This window comes from Botryllus schlosseri, chromosome 3 (assembly GCF_051294905.1).
Source record: "Botryllus schlosseri isolate E-star chromosome 3, Bs_hap1, whole genome shotgun sequence".
NCBI lineage: Eukaryota > Metazoa > Chordata > Ascidiacea > Stolidobranchia > Styelidae > Botryllus > Botryllus schlosseri.
In genome coordinates, this window is record NC_137238.1 from 334,175 (window position 1) to 348,883 (window position 14,709).

General features: G+C 42.5%; 1 protein-coding gene and 1 long non-coding RNA gene across 2 annotated transcripts; one reads left to right on the top strand and one right to left on the bottom strand.

The window, feature by feature from the left end:
• Nucleotides 1-22: 22 nt before the first annotated feature.
• Nucleotides 23-1,542, top strand: LOC145435445 (uncharacterized). The gene is made up of 2 exons (XR_013913842.1): nt 23-569; nt 1,328-1,542. It is a non-coding gene; the product is annotated as an uncharacterized LOC145435445 (long non-coding RNA).
• LOC145435442 (uncharacterized) lies at nt 1,378-7,580 on the bottom strand. Its single transcript, XM_080312723.1, has 2 exons — nt 2,187-7,580; nt 1,378-1,692 (listed from the first exon to the last, which is right to left on the bottom strand). The coding sequence occupies exon 1, from the start codon at nt 3,054-3,056 to the stop codon at nt 2,322-2,324; it is 735 nt and encodes a 244-aa protein (XP_080168849.1). The 5' UTR covers nt 3,057-7,580; the 3' UTR covers nt 1,378-1,692; nt 2,187-2,321.
• Between the last annotated feature and the right edge of the window lie 7,129 nt (nt 7,581-14,709).

The following is a 14,709-nucleotide window of genomic DNA, read 5'->3' on the forward strand; positions in this document are numbered from 1 at the left end:
CCTTATTTCGTACATTATGTGGTTGGGAATATGAATAAAATATTGAAAATTGAAAATACCTTATAGTTTTCAAGTAATTTAAATTGTAAATCGAAAAGCCAAAAAACGGAAACGAAACCATTCAGCCATGAAATGACGTCATGTAACTGACACAGCAGAAGACTTGGTACCTGGTTTGCATAAAGTTAGCCCTGTTGCTGTGGATTTGAGTATTTCAGTTTGATCATGAAAGCTGTTGAGAAGATGAGGAATGGAGGTAGACGTTATGTCGCGTATGGCTGCTACAATACGCAATATGCGGTACTCAAAGTGTCCTTACATCGCTTTCACAAGCCATATGCCGGCAGCCGACTGGACGCCTAGCTGAACAGTGAACACCGTGAAGACCAAAATTGCGCACAGAATCATATTTATGCGCGGATCACTTCCAGCCATCTTGCTTCAATGAAGTATCCGAGATACACAAGCTAGTTGACTATCGAACACAGGCAACTATCGCATGTACAACACTTTATTTTCATGGAGGAATACCGGTATACTCCTCTGAAGCTACGTAGTGTCCGAAATCGGTAAGTGAAAATGTATTGAGTCAGCTAGTACTATAAGAGTAACTAACCGTTTCTATTAGTATTGACTGTGGTGCTAATGAAAGTAGTTATTGTTTGCACTCAAGTGTACATGTAGAATTAAGTATATGCCTTCAAAAACTTTTGAAGTGGAAGTATTCTAAAATTAAGCCACTTACTTCGCTCATTGAAAGAAGTAGTGGCATTAGTTATTGAAAAGGGAGTATGTAACCAGCTGACTGCATGACCTGATGGTTACGTCGTTGACCACCTTTATGGACTCCGTGGTTAATTGAAAAGGACGCGACTCGAGCCAAAACTATAGAAGTGAGATTGACTTGTGACTCTAAACTTTGCGACTTGGCTACAACCCTGATAAAATCATAGACTGATGAAGCTGTAGCCTATGAGTCAGGATGCCTGCTTATCATATAAGCAGCAAAAGCAACAAGATAATACCGATGATCCATTACTATATCGTAATCTATGTCCCTCTCAAGATGTTGGCAGCTCAGCAGAGATGAGAAAGTACCAGTATCAACATAACAGTCGTAAAGTACTGTGTTAACTGTTCAAAACAACCCTTATAAGATTTCACCATATTCACAAGCCATACGCATCATTGTAGGATGCAGTTGGCAATCCTTAATTTAATGATAATTAAGAATACAACGTTTGGAATACTGCCTTCAATCTGAACTGGAATACTGCCTTCAATCTGACTGTGTTAACACCTTGTGATATTCTTTTGCCTTCTCTAGATTACTGCAATGAAGAAGTCGATGCACTCATCAAAACAAATCCAGGAACGGCAGAGTTCATCAATTTTATTTGAGTAGCGGCATCGTCAAAATTAGCTGGGATGATGATATTGCTGGACACAAAATCGATATATTTCTCTTCCTGATACAAGCAGTGTCAATGGATTAGTTTGTTGCGTTTACTGTTTTTAATAAAACTATTCATTCACAATTAAGCATTTCAAAATTGAAATCCTTTGAAACTACTGGATGTGAATTTTGATCGGATGGCAGTAACGACATGCGCAGGCAGGATTTTCCGTGTTGTTTTCTGCAGAATCCCCATAGCAATCGGACGAAATTCCTGTGCAGTGTTTCTCAGCTTCCTGAAAAGTGTAGTTGTGTAAGGCAAGTTGTGTACTTGACAACAGACTCGCCGTTTCATCTTAATGTGGCTCATTCACTCATGCTAGATGATTCACTAGATGTTATAATTCTGTGGCCATAATCCTGTTCATATCTATAGTAAACCATCTCCAATGCATCACCATCCCAACAAGCTGATTGAAATCATGGTAATGCTGTGATTCACTCTTATTCTGTCAGCACACACTCTCCCTGATAGTTGGCATTCAAGCTGGCAACCTCCATACTAACACCCGTGATTGATTGTAGCAAGATTCCTTATTGAAACGAGGTAATCCACCAAATTATACAGGCCGCTACCATACTGCATTTCATTTAGTTTAGACAAGCGGCTTTTACGCTGATCACACTACTGATTACCACCCGACCCTTCATTATACGAAGCTGCTAGGGGTTCCACTGATGTGGGATCGAGTGAAGCACCACCTGAAGTGCGTCCGCATTTCATACTTACATTGAAGTACTCAGACTCAGTTTCAACACCATACAAGCGAGTCCTTCGCCATACAACTAACTAAAATATTCGCCCAGCGTCTGGGCGAACGCAAACATCCGCTGTGGTGAGAATAGAGATGTCATGTACTTGACGTCACAATGCACATTCTGCTTTTTCTGTAAACATGCCAATATTAAGACTTTCAGTCAAAATTACGGCAATTTCCGATTGAGTTGAATCACGGAAAGTCGGCAATTTCGGTATAAAAAAAAGTTCTGAACATGATTCCGCAAAGTTGTCTATAGAGATGCAGTTGACCTTTAAGGTTCTACGTCGACGACACCTTATACAACCTACCCATAACACAATCACCAGAGCTATCAACCCGGTTACCATCATTATCACAGCAACCGGTTTCAGTGTAGGTATCAGTTTCGCACCTTCCATAATCATCATATCGATAAAGTTTAATCCACTTACCTTATATCCACCTTCCATCATCACCAGTTCGTGCAGCCATCGAGTATAGTTGTGGTCAACGAAATCTGTGGTTGTCTTCCCCACGGTGGTTCTTGATATTCGGGAATACTCAGGAGCGGGTGTTCCCAAACTTCGGGTTTTCTGCCCGGGCTGCGGCGATGTGTTAGCCATCGTTGACTCCAAGGTAATATTCATTAGTTCGACACTCTTCGAGGACGAGTCGTCTTTGTCGTCCCCTGTTGAATACAAAACAGTTGTTTCGGTACTTACCTTGCGGTTGTGGTCTGGGTTTTGGTAGTCCGTTCCGATGTCGGTCCTGCCGTCTTCCGTGGAGTTCTGCAGAGCCTTCGCAGTGGTGACCGGATGCACTCGCGTCGTTGTAGGTGTTTCACCAATGATTTTCTTCATTCCGTAGGTTTGGTTTCACGCGCGAAGAGTTTGCAACTGTTGCTTCCCATAAGTCGCATCAGTTGGTTTGACAGTTTTATACTCCCCCTTTTTGTTAGCCATCGATTTCGATAGTCTTCCTTGCACCAGCCTCGCTTTCATCCGCCATTGTATTGTTAGGGGTGGCAGATGTTTCAGCGCTGTAGTGCTTGGATCATAGTCTTGCGCCGCTGGAGTTACCCACGTCGGACTGTAGTAAGCGATCATGTACACTTCTTGGGATGGGGGTTTACCTCTGACGTCCGTCTTGCTACTATCGAGTGCGACACGTCTTGTCTTGTAGTCTTTCATTTATTTTCTCATGAACAACAAAAATAGCCAATTTTCATTCGGCAAAACCTTGTTCAATAATACCAAAATCAGGTATTATATCTATTGCTTCCTTTAGTGCCTTCGCCTGACCCTCCCGCGTCAGGTTATAGGGGCCAGAAACGAAGGGCTTAGTCGATGGGTCCTTACGTCCGATGTCGCATTGGTATTTCATGGATTGGGGGGCTGAGTTGGCCCCGCAGGCTATCAAGTTCGGAAGCAAATGGATCATAAACGGCTGTCAAGACTCCTTCAGGAATGGCGATATTTTCTAGGCCAGCCAAAAGTCAGGAGGTTTGTATGACAGTTTCGCCAGAGCTACCGATTGTGCACAGAGACTTTCGAGTTCCGTCTTCACGCTGGGACTGGTGTCTTGTTGTAAGGTTAGGCTACATAGTAATTGGGCCAGTTATTGGCCCAATGCGAATCTCGTGATGAACGGGGTTTTGGTGTTGGTGGAGAGAGGGCGAGGTTCTTCGTTGTCAGCGGGGATTCCCAACCTATTCAATCTGACCTCTGATCTCGGCGTGTGCCCACGCCTACCGTCACGCCGGCGGATTCGATTGCCGCCGGGGCCCGTTTCTGGGGAGACGTGCATCTTAAAATCCCCAGACTCCTTGCCGGACATGACCGGGCGTGTGTCCGGTTGACCGACAATAGCTGCTTCGTTTGAACCTTTGGTAAATTACTCATAACTGTGGCTGTCGTCATGCATCTTTGGGCCGAATTGTTACAGTTATTCGGACAAGTGCATCCACGAGAGCTTTCAGGACCAGTTTTCTCGTGCAGGTCCTTATTTACGTCAGCCGGGATTCCGCGCTCGACGTCTTCATTATTGGTGCCGTCAGGGATTCCTGACTCGACACATCTTCAGTTAGTGCCAGCAGTGCTAACTGACCCGACACTTTCTCGACTAGTGCCAGCAGGGGCTACCTGACCCAACACTAGGGATTTCCCATATTTTTTTGACCTTTTGGGAAAGAAGGTAAGACATTTGCCGTCGTAAGATCGGCGTATTTATGATTGGTGCCAGCAGGGATTCCTGACTCGACACATTTCGCGCCAGTGGTGATTACCATCTCGACACTTGCGCCAGCGGCAACGGCCTGCGGCGACACAGACAACGTGCCGGCTCGACGCTTATCTGGTTTGCAGCTTCCATCAACCCATCATCGGTTACAGTGTCGCGAAGACTGCTTCCGACTTTGGTTCCGTCCCGTTGATCACACGAGATCCCGTCATGAAGCGTTACTAAAGACAACCCTTCGTTTGCATTAGGCGGAGATTCAAATTCAGTCGCTATGTTTGGTAATTGTTGTACATGATCAATCCATTTTAGACCTACAATATCGAGAGGTCTCCTTTCTCGATCGCAAATGGAGCCGATAGCCCGTCGAAATTGATTATTACTAAGGAGTCAACGTGGGAGGAGTCACCTATATCACGTAGTTTCATGTCTATAGGTTGCCGCTTCTCCCAGCTTGGCGGGTATTAGGTTTCTACGACGTTTTTCAATTTGAGGACGCTTCCCGTGTCGGCGCAGAAAACCCCAGTTGTGATCCTTCGACGATCTTTTCTTTTCATAGATTGGCGTTCGCAGATAGTAAGAAGGTAATCGATGTGTTCGTCTTCAGACTCTCCCCCGTCCACTGAAATTGCCAAGAAATGACGCTGAGCCCCAGAATCCCAGTGGTGCCTCCATTTGATTATAGTGTAGCTTCATGGCGCTTGCCATACAAGTATTCCACACTTGGTTCGATTTACTTCACAGAGCTCAACCCCATCTCCTGGCTTTTCCACATTTTTCCACACCCCTTATACAACCCGGTTTTGTCGACGTTGATTGAAGCATTGGTTGTAGATTGATCGAACGAAGCAGTGACCTTGGAAGGTCCAGCGGCTCAAACTATTCATACAATAGACAAGCCCCTTGGCTTAATTCAACCAACATACTCCAATAATTATCATGCAGACAGCAATGAAGTATCTATGCAAAACTCGGTTAAGTTGGCACACGGAACATACGCCAATCACTACACGAGTCAAGATTTAACCTATTCATATTCATGCACGATTAATAACAGTTCAATACTCCAAGGTGTGTTTACACCATAAATGTGACGGTATTTCCTGCCGACAATATACATGCATATAATATACAAGAAATATGCCAATCGATGCCACAAAAAAACAATACCACACAGAGTTCAAGTTGACCAATTTGCCGACCACCTTGTTTATAAGAGTTCCCCAATCTTCCAGATGCAGATATCAAACCGCAATTAGTCCAGGAACCGACCCCTTGTTTGAGTCGTTACTACTTAGGATCATCAAGTAGCCTACTTGCGTGATTTCGATTCGGAGATCGGGCATTCCAAGTCCCACAGAACGCGGGGTTTGTTGAGGGTTCGTTGTAACGATATTCCGAATGCAATACCTCTATGTTCTTGGCTCTTTCCATCTTTAGCTCATCGGCTTTATGGAGCGATTCCAGCAAATTTAATCGAGCTTCTTCATTTATGTATACATTGCAATTTCGGTTAGCAGTCGCTCCTATTTCATCGCACTGCTTTATTTCTGTATACTTTGCAACTGCGGCAAGCAGCCGACCCAATCAATAGCATGTCAAGATTTTTCAGAGGGACATCGGAACATCACCCTTCAATCTCAAAATACGTCAAACCCTTCCGCAATGCCTCCGTCAATGTCCGGTTTTCTGGATATAGTCTGCTACTGGATGCTTCGTTTGGGGCTCTGTTTCAGACTGGCGGATTTACTTGGCATAGAGTCACAAGTTCGCCGAAACTAGCGGACGCACCGATGTCGTCTTTATATGCAATAATTGGATACTACAACTGAGTGTACAATTCATGTGGACATCATACATGGCATAGATATGCATACATATATCAGTCATACTTCGGCTCACTGTAAAAGCTCGCATACATGAAAAAATGGTGGCGCCATTTTTGGTTAAGCAAACTGATGGTATAGCTAACACTTAACATGCATACGACACAGTCCCAGATAAGCACAAAATGATACCATCTCACTTATAATAGTCATATGTGAACCAATATCCTAATTGTAATCATGCTATATTCCTTAATTTCCAGTATTGGTGTGCTTAAGCTTTTTTATTCATTCGTATATATCGTGCTTCATAGGCAATAGACTAGGCTTATCGCGAATTTCGAACTCACATATGCTCCAATGCCTTACCCCAAGAGGTCTTTAAATACCCATATTTCTATTGTCCTATGGTCCATTACACATCAAATTTTCAAACTTTTGTCCCGTTGGGGTGAAGGGTCCTGACACTAGTATAGGGGCGGGGTCTGTTATGACGCCTTATTAATACCTACAGCTGCAGTACTCGCTATTAAATTACTGCAGTAACAACCAACTATTCTCATATTAAATGTTCATAACTTATACCTATATTTAAGACATGTTAGCGTCATCTTAAAGCAATATGATGGTAAATGTCAAAGATTAGGTAAATGCAGTACTTGAACAATATAAGAAAGATAGGCGTCACGTTGCAATAATACGTCATAGTAAACCCTCCCATGAAAATACCCTTTTGCAGATTGATTTTTGCCAATACAGTAAACTTCATAGTTCATACACGTCATGATTGCAATACGACAAAATGGCGCTCGTCAGGCGCATTCACTTCGTAAAGTGAATACGCGGACAAAGCGGGTTTTAGGCTAGTGTCATATTCCATCATCGACACATCAGTTTCGAAAAACGAATGTGTGGATAAGTTCAACCATGGGTTACTTTTCTAAGGTCTTTATATTAGCAGTACTGGCCTGAAGTATTCCTAATGTTATAGGCCTAGTAATTCCGGTTATATAATATTTCTGTATTTATTGTAGTTGGTGCCTAAAACGTTTTGGAAAGTCTGTCGATATCTTGGTCTAAAGACCAAGGTATCGATCCATTATTTTAGTAGCCCTAATCGTTTTGGAAAGCATATCGGTCTTCTCCAGGGTCTACCACCAAGGTACCGATGTAGCAATTTGATTGAGTCAGACCCGGACAACTAGAAAATTTTCAGCTTTTCCTAATTAGATGAAATTTAGAGCTACACAGCTTTTCCAAATTATGTTAAAATTAGAATTAGAGCTGCGCAACTTTATCCAAATTAGATTAGAATTAGATTACTTGTATTTCGTTCTAATTCAGTGAAATTAGACAACTAGTATTATTTAGTTGTCCAAGCCTGGTTCGAGTCGCCTGCTTGCAGTACCATTAATAAATCCAATTTGACTTTGTCCTTGTTATTACTTAATGCGACAAGTAGGTATATTTCTGAAGCTATTCTTGAGTTAGTGCGTTTCATCTTACGTCAGCGAGGTAAATTGTCCTCAAAAACACTAAACAAGAATGCTCTAAAATGCTGACAAAACCATGGAATATCTAGGTACAAAGGCACCCGCCTTATTGTCGGCATGAATATGCACAGCGAACGGCACATATTTATTGACGCACTGCGATACTACACATTTACAACGCCGCAACATACCCTACGGAAACTTTATCGCTGCTAGTGATTATTTTTCATCCTCACTAATTCTTGGTCCTAGTTCTGCCCATGTAAGCTTACACGAAATAATAGAGTGTTTTTCGGCATATTCAAATCTTGACTGGAGTCAGGCTCACTTTCAACTAGACACTTTCGTCTCGCCAAATCTGTCGCAGCCAATTACTACACGCGACAGGATAGTTAGTACGACTGCCCTGGATCGCAGTTTCGTGGTGTTTTGAAATGATGAAAATATTATTAAAACCGATTGACTAAACGCGGCATAAGCACTCGTCATTTCCTGCTTTTATATCTCCAGACATTAGTATCTCTGGACTTTAATTAAACTATACTAACTGTCCTACTCAAATTTTCGCGTAAATGAATTACATACTTTTCGTATTGATTATTCGAGCGGGTTTCTGCAGATATGGATCAATACCGTTAAGCCTGATCCGTTTTGAATACTATCGATAAAACGTGTTAATATGGTGTAGCCTTCTTTGTTTCATCCATGGCGACTAGGACTATATACCGCGCATGTTTGAGAACAAACGGCAATATTCGCGAAGGATTTCATATGTCATCACTAGGGCCATTTAAAGTCATATCTTTTTCTATGCATCAGTAAGTCGTGAAATCAATTTTAACGCAAAAACCGCATCCATATGGGGTATATTAAGAAAGTTATAAAGTCATATAAAGTCATATTTTCCTGGTTAGATCATATTTGAGTTATAAAGTCATATTGTTGTATACTTTAAATAAAAAGTGCCAAATGAAACAATTAAGCACTAAGAAAGTAAGGCAATTTCCGATTGAACGAAGGCAAACTGTAAGGTTAGCCTACATAACATTACAGTCGCAGACTTACGAGGTCACACATTGCATTATGAGGTCACACATTGCATTGTGTTGCTACACAATCTGTTTTACTTCTGTGCACTGAAGTGGGACGTCATTTGAAGTTCAGAGACTTCCACAAGTGAAAGAAATAGTCAACGCATGGGAAGCTGAAGGAGTTTTTATAAAGAGCGTCAAAGATTCAGTGAACGAACCAAAGTTGACGAGTTAACAGAAATATGCCTCCACTACAACAATATTTCAAACTTGATACTGAAAATGTAACGTACACTATCAAAGAGGCTCATGCTGATCTAAATGCCCTCGAATTCGCAAAAGATCCGCTTGAGCTCAAAAATTACATTAAGAAGCGATTGGACAAAAACGATGCGAAACAAATTATGGAGCTACAAAGACAAGACATTTCACCAGCGCTGTATGCAAAACTGCAAAGTGTCAACCCACATCAGCGTCTGTGGAGCGCTCATTTTCCTTACTAAAGTAATTTTTACGTCCAATCGTAACTTTAAAGTCTCCAACATTCCACACTACATGAAACTACTACAAAAGCGGTTTAAAATAAAAATGGATGCGTATTACTGTTATGTTGTCCATGTCTTACTCGTCAGTTCCATGAGTGACGTTGGTTACATGTAAAAATACACGATTTTCGCATAAAGTCATATAAAGTCATATTTTCCCAAAAATAAAGTCATATAATTGATTTTTTAAGGTCATATAAAAATGGACCTAGTCATCACCCATTCGAATTACAACAGAATATGACTGATATCCAGAGGTGGTTAGTCACGAAGTACTTCTACTTTTTGGAAGTACTCAAGTAGTTTTCCTCTACTTCTGGTACTTATTCAAGTAGATCTGATTTTCTCTACTTCTACTTCTACTTCGTAATATTTTGTGATCTACTTACTTACTTTTCGCTATTTTCAGTTTGTCAAGTAGAAGTAGTCTAATTCCCCAATACGAACGATAACTTGGGGAATTCCGCGGCTGTTTTCATGGAGTACCAACATTTAATATTCATAAGAGTCAAGTAAAGCCCAGGAATGTTATTGCGCTTCGCGCATAGTAGTAATGGAGTGACAAATGTGTTTTCATGAAAGTATCAGTGAATGTAATTTAGGTACCGGATTGCTTGGTTCCTCTCACACCGCATTGTCGTCCTTATCAAATATTTCATCACAGTAAATATGGCCCACCACAACGTTTGAAACTACTGTTTCACAATCTAGCAATTGCCTATCATATTGTAATCTAGCAGCCCCTTACGTGTCTTGATACGCAAAGTGATGTAACCGTATCCGATACATTTTCTACGTATTGCTCTTTGCCTAAACTTGTGGCCTTATAATATGGGGTAGGGCGCAATCCCATGATATTCTCTAAAAACGGGGTGTTCCAGTAAACAAAAGATAAGTATCGCATTTTCATATCAGTACTATAATTTGCATCCCATGATGCGAAACAATAGTTATTATGTCGAAAGTTGATACCTCCTGGGATGCATCAATACGAATCAAGCTCCCTGCACGGGCCGCATAGCTCAATTCGCAGCTTTTGACAGTCCATGCGAACGAATTAAGACTGTTTTCAAAACTACTTACTTACTTGAGTAGATATAAAGTCAGTTAATTCTACTTCTACTTCAAGTAGTTTTAGGTGGCTTATTGAAGAAGTACTTCTACTTGTACTTGAGTAGATTTTTCCGTCGCTACTCCTACTTCTACTTGAGTAGCTTTCTTGACTACTTTGGTCACCTCTGCTGATATCATCCATAAGTCAGTTTTTCTTTTCTTTAGCAATTGTCATATAATTCGGACCCTCTCTGTCTTTCAGCGTTCCCTTTATTTGAATTCAAAACGACTATCACTTTTTATACAGTTGCACTGTGTTCCAGAATAGCTATAACCATAAACTCTTGAGACCTCAGAACAGTGTGGAGATCAAACCACTACCTCCGAGTCACGAGTCACCTTGAGACATTACACATTTCGACCCGAGCCCAGCCAAGTACCGTCAAGTCACCATTCAAGCCAAATTGAATTTTCGAAGTATGTATGATGATGCAAAGTCACTACACTTTGCCAACTGGGTGTAGGACAAATTAATTGGTTACGCTCACTTCGGTATATTATCCTACATTGCTGCGATCTCAATCATACCAATCAGAAGACACATGTATTTACACCTTAACAACACAGAATAATTGTGACAATTGACGCAGCTTGCTCTGTGAGAGGTTTTCAACTTCTGGTAACGAGTCAAATGAAAGAAGAATCAGACCATATTCAAAATTGACGTCAGAAATACGTGTTTTTAGCTTGCTCCTCGTGAATTTCATTGTTCAACTGCATCGTATTTCAGAAAGGTCTATACGAAATTTTCAGGCAGTGGTATGTGCGCCCGCATTAAACAGGGCACTGAGTAGTCCTAATTTATTAAATTTGTTCAGCCGCTACGTTCAATGTACCAGGAGAGCAAGATGAGATACTCATTCTCGATCACAAGATTATGCGTCGGCGATATTTGTGTTTTTTGAGGAAAATTACCATTTCATACCTCAGCTCATACACCCGTGTAGGCATAGCGTAACTGATTCATGTCGATGTAGACTACCATTATACCGTGGCAATGCCGCAATTTTGCGATAATTATTTACTATGTCGCGGGCCAGTTCGAAAGGGATGAACTATTCGGCGCCTGGGCACCTTTATCATCGAAAGCTTTGAGCAGGCCTAGGTTTCACAGCCGACGGTCCTTCTGCGAGCGCAAACGGCGGGGAACACTCTATCTCGTAATCGCAAATGCAGTTCGGCTCAATTCGATACATTAGGCGTTCTTTCATTTTTACAAAGAGGTAACCTTATTAAAAGCAAAAAATCGAGCGACAACATGTTGCGCAAAGCGTGTAGTAATAATCATTTCACGTCCTTCTGTTCTAACCAGAGGCTCCAATTCGGACATTCTCGCGGGCCCCTCTACCAAGTCTCGGAGGTGCCGCAGCCGCGGCATCACTAATAGGGATATTCAATATAGCAATTCCAAGTGGGCCCCATTCGACGGGTTTCCATAAACGAGAATCCCACAATCGTCAAAAAAATCCAAATTACTTATGATAGTATCTTACGTTTGACACAAAAAAACTCAGTACTTCAGACATTCCAACAGGATCGCCTATATGCCAACCGTAATTTGTAATTTCGAGAGCCATATTATGGCGAAACTTGCCGGGATTTCCACAGCAACTTTGGAGCGAACTTCAGCCTTTTTTATTTAAAAAGATACGTGGCCTTTAAATATTTTGTTCAACACTTGAAATTTCCAAATTCCGCCGCGGCCCGTCCGAAACATAGGCATGGGTGCATGCGGCCCACGGGCTGTCCCCGAAGCTTTTACCATAAGCCGCTCGCATCTGTGAGCCCAGGGGCTCAGATTCAAACTGAAAGGACCAGCACGATCAAAGACAATCGAATAAGAAAACACAGGCCGGCTTTTTACAATCGGGATCATACTCGGTGTACTAAATTTTCTCTTTACAGGGCGCAAGCACAAGGCGACTTGGTGCGCACTACTTCAAGCGCGTAGAAAACCGAGCAAAACCCCAACCTTCCACGTCTGCAACTTCGTTTAGCTACCGCTACATGGGACACGCAATATTTATAAATTACTCACTCAGTGCTGTGATCTTTGCCGTAGCCTCGGTGCAAGAATGCCCGTCTTGCTCCTGTGTTCTTTCAGCTTCAATTCCTTCTGCTCCGTGTTGCGAGTCCAGATCAGACTGGATAGATGGTGATTCGAGGCTGCTTATATGCATTTCTGTTTCAAAAACAAACAAAGACTTCCCTGCCAAGAGCTGGCTATAAGTTTCGGGCCCAGTTCGTGATGAGTTATTTTCTTTTTAATCTTTTTATGAATCACAGTTCGTGCTCCAGCCGCGGCCATTAACTAATTGTTTTCGGCTCTATCAGCTACCAAAATGGCACAGCTTTGTGTGCGAGTTAATCTCCCTCATCATTATAAATGACCCATTATAACGACTTCGTGCACGAGCAGAAATGACTAAGTGTCACGATTCGGCCTCGGCTCCTTATTTGGATAGAAACATCGGTCGCCATTTTTGATTTTGCGTCAACACAATACCTTGCAGTAGCCTACCTCGCTCGCTGCAATCACCTTTTCCCCGCTCAGGGAAATACTTTACTTTTTGGTTGCAAAGTAGGTACCCTATTTAGGTTTTCTTTCACCAGCTTACTCAGTAACCCACACGCAACAACGTCTAACCACAAGAATTCTTCAATTCGGATTTCCATGCGAAGCCTAGCCAAAACTCCGAGATCTCAATATTTTTAGGCGTCAGAGGCATAGCCTATACGATTCAAGCCACGTTGACCCATAATTGGCTGAAGCGCCGACTTTGAAAATCACAATTAGCCCCTTTTTATCAAAAAAGACCCCTATCTCTTTAGGTCGCCAGCGGGCGCTGTTGCTTCGGTATGCGCACGCAAAGTGCAACCGAGTTTTCCACAAACTGGATTATGGTACACAAATTTACAGCATACGTCTTAACAATTGGTCTCTTTTAATGTTACATTGAGGCCTAACCAGCTCATGGACCTTTTATGTACAACTGGGTCTTTCCTTACACCTTTTCCAGGATATAACTGAACCGAGCGCCATTCGTAAATCATGTCATTTGAGATTATTCGCTCGCGCCACTAACGGCGCGCAAGGTTCACGTCAGATCAATGTTGCAATGCTAAGATCAGATTACTTGCATTCGTCCCAGTTTTACGAAACACCCCAGTTTTCATGATGAAGAGTATCGCCTTACAGTTGACATTTCTGGTTACTGGAGTAAGGGGTACATTCCTTTTGATTTGCCTCGAAGGAATGAACTAATACAATATAGTCCATTATAAAATCATTTCGGCCGTACGGGATTATATTCCAGTTACCTTAGGACGACCGTTTTCGAAGCTCTCAGTCAGGAAGCCGCAGCGGGTTCATGCGGGTTTCATTATACAGTGACCATATGGCGCAACCTCGTTACTGTCACGATCTTATTTCCCCAGAATTGCAAATCCCGATGGTTTGAAACTCGACCCGTGATGCCGCCTCGCCCGAAAAAGTCCGCTCAGCCAATCTACTTGAATTCAAACTACTTGAACAAACGCGGGATTCGCGCTACAGCCAATCCCACGCCGAGCATTCCGACGATTGGACATATCAATATCGAAGGTTTTGGTCAACCAGCGACGGTCATTTTGGCAGAGGTTTTATCGCCACCGACCTTGTTGGCACAGGACTTTCCCTATCGGTATGTCGGACAGAACTTAATGTCTTCATGTGTTCCAGCGCGGAATGGGTTGGCTTCGCAAGACCTATGTCACCTAGTTACGCACCCGATCGCTGCACACCCCTACGTTAGGGCATCTTCTATATACGGGTGAAATCAGAATACCTATATTCTTGCGCGTTGCGTCAAACACATGTGGCATCATATGCCGGCGATCGCTAATACACGGCGTTGATCACCCGAATTTAGTGCGGGTTTAGAATTCCGAACAATCGAGGCTACGCGTAGCTTCCATATACCGTGTCGGAGGTTCACCTGGGCTCCTCACCGCTGACCTCACTGCATGTGCACTTTTGTGCAGTGTCGTACGAAAAGCCCAGATGAAGCAAGTTAAGTCGAGCTTACGAAAATCGGCTGCAACTGACCCCGACGAGGACACGTGCCAGAGAGAGTGGAAGACGCGAATGAGAATATGACTGGAAGTCGTTCAGAGAAATCGCACCACAAGCAAAGACCGGGCGAAATAGACAATATTCATGATCGGGCGTAAATGACCTTGTCGGCGTTAAGCGCCAAAAATTATTCAATAGAGGGCAAATACAACTATA

What these genes read in the sequence shown, in the direction of transcription:
- LOC145435442 (XM_080312723.1), bottom strand. Translation starts at nt 3,056, where the DNA reads ATGAAGAAAATCATTGGTGAAACACCTACAACGACGCGAGTGCATCCG.